Source organism: Pseudophryne corroboree, chromosome 6 (assembly GCF_028390025.1).
Source record: "Pseudophryne corroboree isolate aPseCor3 chromosome 6, aPseCor3.hap2, whole genome shotgun sequence".
Classification (NCBI taxonomy): Eukaryota; Metazoa; Chordata; class Amphibia; order Anura; family Myobatrachidae; genus Pseudophryne; species Pseudophryne corroboree.
This window is the reverse complement of record NC_086449.1, coordinates 40,088,413-40,095,065: the sequence shown is the minus strand read 5'-3', so window position 1 is coordinate 40,095,065 and position 6,653 is coordinate 40,088,413. Positions and strand designations below refer to the sequence as shown.

Genomic DNA, 6,653 nt, shown 5'->3' with positions numbered 1-6,653 from the left:
GCACTGCATCTGGTCTAACTTCACTTGTTCACACTAATATCTTGGTATTGGGGATACCCTCTGACCAACTTGTGTGCAGCTTATCTCTTTTTTGGCGCTGAGGTACTTTTCTGTCACCAATAGCATTATTTTTTAAATCTGCCATCCTGTCTGACACTGCAGTGCCACTCCTAGACGGGCCAGGTGTTTGTGTCGGCCACTTGGGTCGCTTAGCTTAGTCACACAGCGACCTCGGTGCAAATTTTAGGACTAAAAATAATATTGTGAGGTGTGAGGTGTTCAGAATAGACTGGAAATGAGTGGAAATTATGGTTATTGAGGTTAATAATACTATGGGATCAAAATGACCCCCAAATTCTATGATTTAAGCTGTTTTTGAGGGTTTTTTGTAAAAAAAACACCCGAATCCAAAACACACCCAAATCCGACAAAAAAATTTCAGGGAGGTTTTGCCAAAACGCATCCGAATCCGAAACACGGCCGCGGAACCGAATCCAAAACCAAAACACAAAACCCGAAAAATGTCCGGTGCACATCACTAGCGCTAATGATAGGAGGTCAGACACAGTTAGAGAGAAAGGTTTGATATGTGAGGTATCTGTAGTGGTGGAAAGGGCGGAAAGGCGGCCATTGTGGGAAGACAAAGAGAGTCTGTGAATATATAATGCAGAAGATGCACGGTGTGAAGGTTCGAGTAATAGATTGCATTAAGAGAGAGCAGGAGCACATTATAGGAAACGCAAAATATTCTGATTTCATTATTTTATTTTATTTTTTCTCCAGGTTTGCATCAAAAAGAAACAGGAAGAAGACACCTGGTCTTCGTATCTCTCAGAGGTGTGGGTGCGAGAGACCCCCGTGGTGGCTACAAATGTCCAACAATAGCATCTGCCAGGAGACCAGTCGGCTCCTGTACCTGTGTGGGTACTCCATCATCGCAGTATTAGGTTTGGTCCTCAACATTGTCGCCCTCTACTTATTCTTCCACCTGCCGAAGCTCCGATCACCCACTACGGTCTACATGAAGAACCTGGCCTTTGCTGACCTGCTCTTGGTCTGCACCCTACCTCTGAGAATTTACGGATACACTCTGCCGCCAACTGCCACTCCATCTTCCACCATGAGGACTTTGATCTGTGATGTAGCTGGATCGCTTCTACTTCTCAACATGTACGGCAGTATCTTCCTATTGACCTGCATTAGCTTGGACCGATATCTGGCTGTATGCTTCCCTATCCGTTCCCGACACCTCCGGCAGAAGGCACCTTGGGTCTGTGTTGGCGTGTGGACCCTTAACCTTGGTTCCTGCATTGCCTCCTACACCTCTACAAAAGAAAGTAATAGTAGCTCCTGCTTTTACGGCCAGCCTCCGTTTGTTACTAAGAAAGGACCCACCATAGGGGCTCTCACCGTCGGCTTCTTGGTTCCTGTCCTGATAATAACAGCAAGCTCTGTGGTTTTGTTACGGGCAGTGGGCCATAGTCACGTGGTCCAAGAGGGGATGGTCAACAAGTTGAAGATTTTACACATGTTAACGGCCAACATATGTATTTTCCTGCTATGCTTCCTTCCTTATCACACTGTATTGCTCCTCTATCAAGTCCTGACACATAGCTGCACCATCGACGAGGCCTACAAAATAACTCTGCTGACAGCCTGCTGTAACACCGTGCTGGACCCCTTTGCCTATTACTTTGCAAGTGAGACTATGAAAAATATGGTAAGGGTGGAGATCAAAGTGGGAAAGATGAGACTTATCGAGCTCTCCGACCTATGATTCGAGAAAATGAAAACAAACAATGACGGCATTGAACAATTTGATGCAACCCATAGTAAAGAGACGGAGAATACATTGGGAGATGTAAGGTCATTGGTAGAGTGACATCTCATGAGCTTCACCAAGATCTCGTCTAAGGTGTTACCTCCAGACTCATCCACTGTTGACGTCAATGCCATGCCAGGCTTGTCATTAGCAGTGACTTGCCCAAAAAGGAAGGCGACATATGGACAGCTTGTGAAAATGGTGGAAAAGATAACTATTTTATGGAAACACGTAAATGTAAATTTGCACAACGCATTAACCCTCGGCAGCCATTCAGCCCACCGGGAGGGCCTTTGGGTTTAAAGACAGTTTTGATAAGTATATCAGTATTATTCCCACCTTCTAACGTTTGGATAACGTTTCAAAGGCTATCAACATCCAGCCGTGACCCTCCCAAGTATCACTATTGCTTTAAGTGACAGCCTGATGGTAGATGAGATAATTGTTGGTGAAATTGGGACAGAATAGTCAAACACAGCAGGTGTCCCGTACAGAGAGATGTGTGCGCAGTGCTCCTCTGGACGTTGGGCAGCTATGGTTCTGACGCAGTGCGCTGGTCAACTACTATAGCTCACCGGTGACTAGTTGGACATTACTCCTGTGCTCCTCCATGCGATACACCTTCCAAATGACTCTGGGAATAATAAGGCTAAGGGGGAAATTCAATTGCTGGAGACTTGTTTGTCTAGCTGAATTCCCACAACACCCACATCACTTTACGGTGGCGGGATCTTGCTTAACAGTGATTGGGATGCCTGTGTCAGCGTTTAAACACCGCCCACAATTGAATCCCCCCCATTGGTTGGTGCAGACATCAACAAGCCTGTCCTGTAATACATCTTTCCCAACAACAGAAGTGGGCATCTTGGGGCAGTGGGTGTAGTCGCACTGGGAAAGGGGCAGTTAAATGTCCTTGCAGGTGGCATGGTCAAATACCCCCCCCCCCCCCACCACCACCACCACTTCACCCCCAGGGACTTGCCTATCATTGAAAAGCACTAGGCTGCCCCTTGGTTATTGCTGGCCCCCTCCCGTAACCTTTTAACTGCCATGCACACTGCACCCCATTCCCTAAACATACCTCCCACCAACTGGCTTATGGTGCAGTCCTGATCGTGTGCGGTATCCCAGTATGACATGGGAAGGAGGTAGGTAGCTCACATAATGAACTTACTTAATGTAAAAATCTCCATTACTAGGAAGGGGACACTAACTGTAAATAGTTTCTGTGCTTAATTATTTCTTGAACAATGAAAATGTCAGACATCTACTTTTATATGACCCATGCTATGGCCAACCCTAGGACGTTGTGTCCGCCTACACTGTCTTCTTTCCAGACCTTTGTTGTCCTGGACAAGCCCCCAATGATGTAATATCCCACCTACAATGATACCATGCTAAACCTTTGCACTTAGGCTACACCCCAAAGCGATTGTGTAATCAAAGGATTATCACATATCACACCTCACTGTTGACAGAAGAGCCCTGGGAGGAGATGTTTAAGGAAAGAGAAAGCAAATAATGGAACTGTACTAAACAGCGAGCTCAACAAGCAGACTTAACAGCACCGTCACATAAACTAGCTAAAGTCCTATGACTAAGTAGTTTTATATATTAGAGCAAATCCCTTTTTAAGTCACATTCTGTACCTAAAGCTGTGTTACAGTACATAAGAAAATAGAATGACTTGCCAAGAGAGGCTCTTGGGAAATAATAAGTTGCTTCCGTCCAACCCAATCAGGTGTAAGTAAGGGGGGATTGGTCCTGGGGGGGTTCTGCAGAAGAAGAAAAAAAATAGATATATATATATATATATTTAATCTAACCATTGAGCATTTTTGGGCCAATCTATTAAAATGACATCAGAATAAGTCACCTTTTTTATGTTATTGCAGGGGCACTTATGAATACAGTTGAGTATCCCTTATCCAAAATGGTTGGGACCAGAAGTATTTTGGATATCGGATTATTCCGTATTTTGGTATAATTGCATACCATAATGAGATATCATGGTGATGGGACCTAAGTCTAAGCACAGAATGCATTTATGTGTCATATACACCTTATACACACAGCCTGGAGGTCATTTTAACCAATATTTTTAATAACTTTGTGCATTAAATAAAGTGTGTGTACATTCACACAATTCATTTATGTTTCATATACACCTTATACACACAGCCTGAAGGTCATTTAATACAATATTTTTAATAATTTTGTGTATTAAACAAAGTTTGTGTACATTGAGCCATCAAAAAACAAAGGTTTACCTATCTCACTCTCACTCCAAAAATTCTGTATTTTGGAATATTCCGTATTTCGGAATATTTGGATATGGGATACTCAACCTGTATTATATCACAATACTCCAAAGCTATCCGTGGCAATAAGAGTTACTTATCACTCAGTTGTCCGGTCACCCGTGTGTACCGCTCTACAGAGCATGACGGATGAGCTTACCAGTTCCATTGCCATAAGTTAAAATAAAATAAATTAAAGGTCCCTCCCCAACGTTTTTCCCTCCGTGACATTTCTTATGCTAATATTACAATAAAAAAAAAAGAATACGTGTTATGTACTTGTTTTTATGCATTTTCTTTCTAACTGAATACATGGTCCGTTTAATTAATAAAGGAATTAATTACTTTATTCATTAGTAAAAACAGAGTAGAGAATTGTAAAATGACGGCTTCCTTAAGAAAATACATGAAAAATAACTTGCTTAAATATTAACAACAACATAAAAGATTAAAGTTGGGATTTTTATGTCCTAAATAAAAACAACAACTCTTTAATACAATATGCATTCAATATATGGGGCAAATTCTGAGGTGGTTGGAGGCGCTGTCACTTCCTTGGAAGCGGCAGTGATAGCGCTGTATGTAAATGCAGCAGGAGGCGTCTATTACAAGCAGACGCCTCCTGCTGCAGTAGTAATCCAATCGGCATCCTAGAACGCAGCATCAGGTCACTGCAAAACCATCAGGTGCCTTGTGGTACCCACGGGGTCGGGCAAGCCACCCGTCGCAGATCCTTGTAAGAGGCTAGGAAATCTCCATCCAATGACGGGGATCCCTGGCCTCTTCCCTCCCCTTAACGATGACGACACGCCTCCGCTTTCACAAACGGAGACTGTCGCCACTCCCAAACAGCAGCAGACTGTCAGTCACTGACAGTCTGATGCTGTCCTGCGTCCTGTGTCGCAATTCTGTCTCCGTGAGTCTTTAGCGGCACCAAAACTTACATCAGCCCTTTGGCAGGTGCAGTGCCTCCGTCTGAGTCTTGTCTCCTGTATGAGCGGCTGTGCGTCTTAGGACACAGACGCTTTCAGTGATACGCCCCACGCCGGCTTCATGACCAGCCCTAAATTTAATTTTTCAAACACAGTCTGTTAAATGGCAGACAGGAGCTGATTGGCTGGTGCAATTTATCAGTCACAGTGAAATTTATCACTCATTGATAAATAAGGGCATTAGCAGTGCCATTTCTTGCGGCGGGCAAGCCGTGCAACCGCACGGGGCGCCCGCCGCAGCACTTCCTGAGTACTTTCAAACCCCCTCCCCTCTCCTCCCGAGTGCTCAGCTCGGGGGGCGGGATTTCGCGGAATGACGTGTTTGCGTCGTGATGTCACGATGCAATTGCGTCATTCCGCGAAACCCCGCCCCCCGAGCTGGGCACTCGGGAGGAGGGAGAAGGGGGAGCCAAGACGGCCAGCGCTGCGCAGACGAGGGAGAGGCGGCTGAAGAGCGGGAAGAACCGCTTCAAATGTAAGTCAGTGCCTCTCCCTCTCTCTCTCTCCCTCCCCCCCCCCCACCACCTGCCGTACTGTGTAAAATGGGGACACTTGTCTGCCGGAATGTGTAAAATGGGGACACCTGTCTGCCGGAATGTGTAAAATGGGGACACCTGTCTACCGGAATGTGTAAAATGGGGACACTTGCCTGCCGTAATGTGTAAAATGGGGACACTTGCCTGCCGGAATGTGTAAAATGGGGACACTTGCCTGCCGTACTGTGTAAAATGGGGGCACGTGCCTGCCGCAATGTGTAAAATGGGGACACTTTCCTGCTGCAATGTGTAAAATGGGGACACTTTCCTACCGCAATGTGTAAAATGGGGGCACGTACCTGCCGCAATGTGTAAAATGGGGACACTTGCCTACCGTGCTGTGTAAAATGGGGACACTTGCCTGCCGTGCTGTGTAAAATGGGGTCGCGTGCCTGCTGTAATGTGTAAAATTAGGACTTTTTTTTTGTTTGTTATCGTGTGGTGGCCGTGATTATGAGATCAGATGAGGCCACACCCATCTTAACAAAGCCACGCCCATTTTAACGAGGTCATGCCCCCTTGCCAGGAGCGCGCGCGCCGTAGGCGCCCGCATACTTTTCCTCTTTATATCTATGGGGGGGGGCGCATTTTTTCTTATGTGAATGGGGGGGGGGGGGCATTTTTAAATCTCGCACTGGGAGCCAAATTGGCTAGAAACGGCCCTGGGCATTAGAATCAATCGTCCTGCTCTGATCTAGCTACTGCTTTATGAGTTGTGGGCCCGAGGAAGGGAATATACAATTCCCTTGCTGGAACGCACGTGAATGTTTGAGTTTGTGTTCCATGATGAAAAAATGCAGAGATATATAATTTATACCTGTTGGTGCACGTTACATCAGTGTGACAGAGTTATAAACACAATCAGGCAGTGTATTTATTACAAAAGCATTATTTTATCATTTTATTTACGCAAATTAAACATTAAAAGCTGCAATATCATTTTTTGGAAAAGTGCGACTGGTGAGTGGTTATGATGTCAGGCTGGGTGTGTATTGTAAGGAGT

General features: G+C 45.2%; 1 protein-coding gene across 1 annotated transcript; it reads left to right on the top strand.

Moving 5' to 3' along the window:
- The first annotated feature begins 788 nt into the window (after window positions 1–788).
- Window positions 789–4,714, top strand: LOC134936008 (lysophosphatidic acid receptor 6-like). Its single transcript, XM_063930894.1, has one exon. It carries the CDS (start codon window positions 872–874, stop codon window positions 1,775–1,777), a length of 906 nt encoding a protein of 301 aa, XP_063786964.1. The 5' UTR covers window positions 789–871; the 3' UTR covers window positions 1,778–4,714.
- Window positions 4,715–6,653: the final 1,939 nt, after the last annotated feature.

What these genes read in the sequence shown, in the direction of transcription:
- LOC134936008 (XM_063930894.1), top strand. Translation starts at nt 872, where the DNA reads ATGTCCAACAATAGCATCTGCCAGGAGACCAGTCGGCTCCTGTACCTG.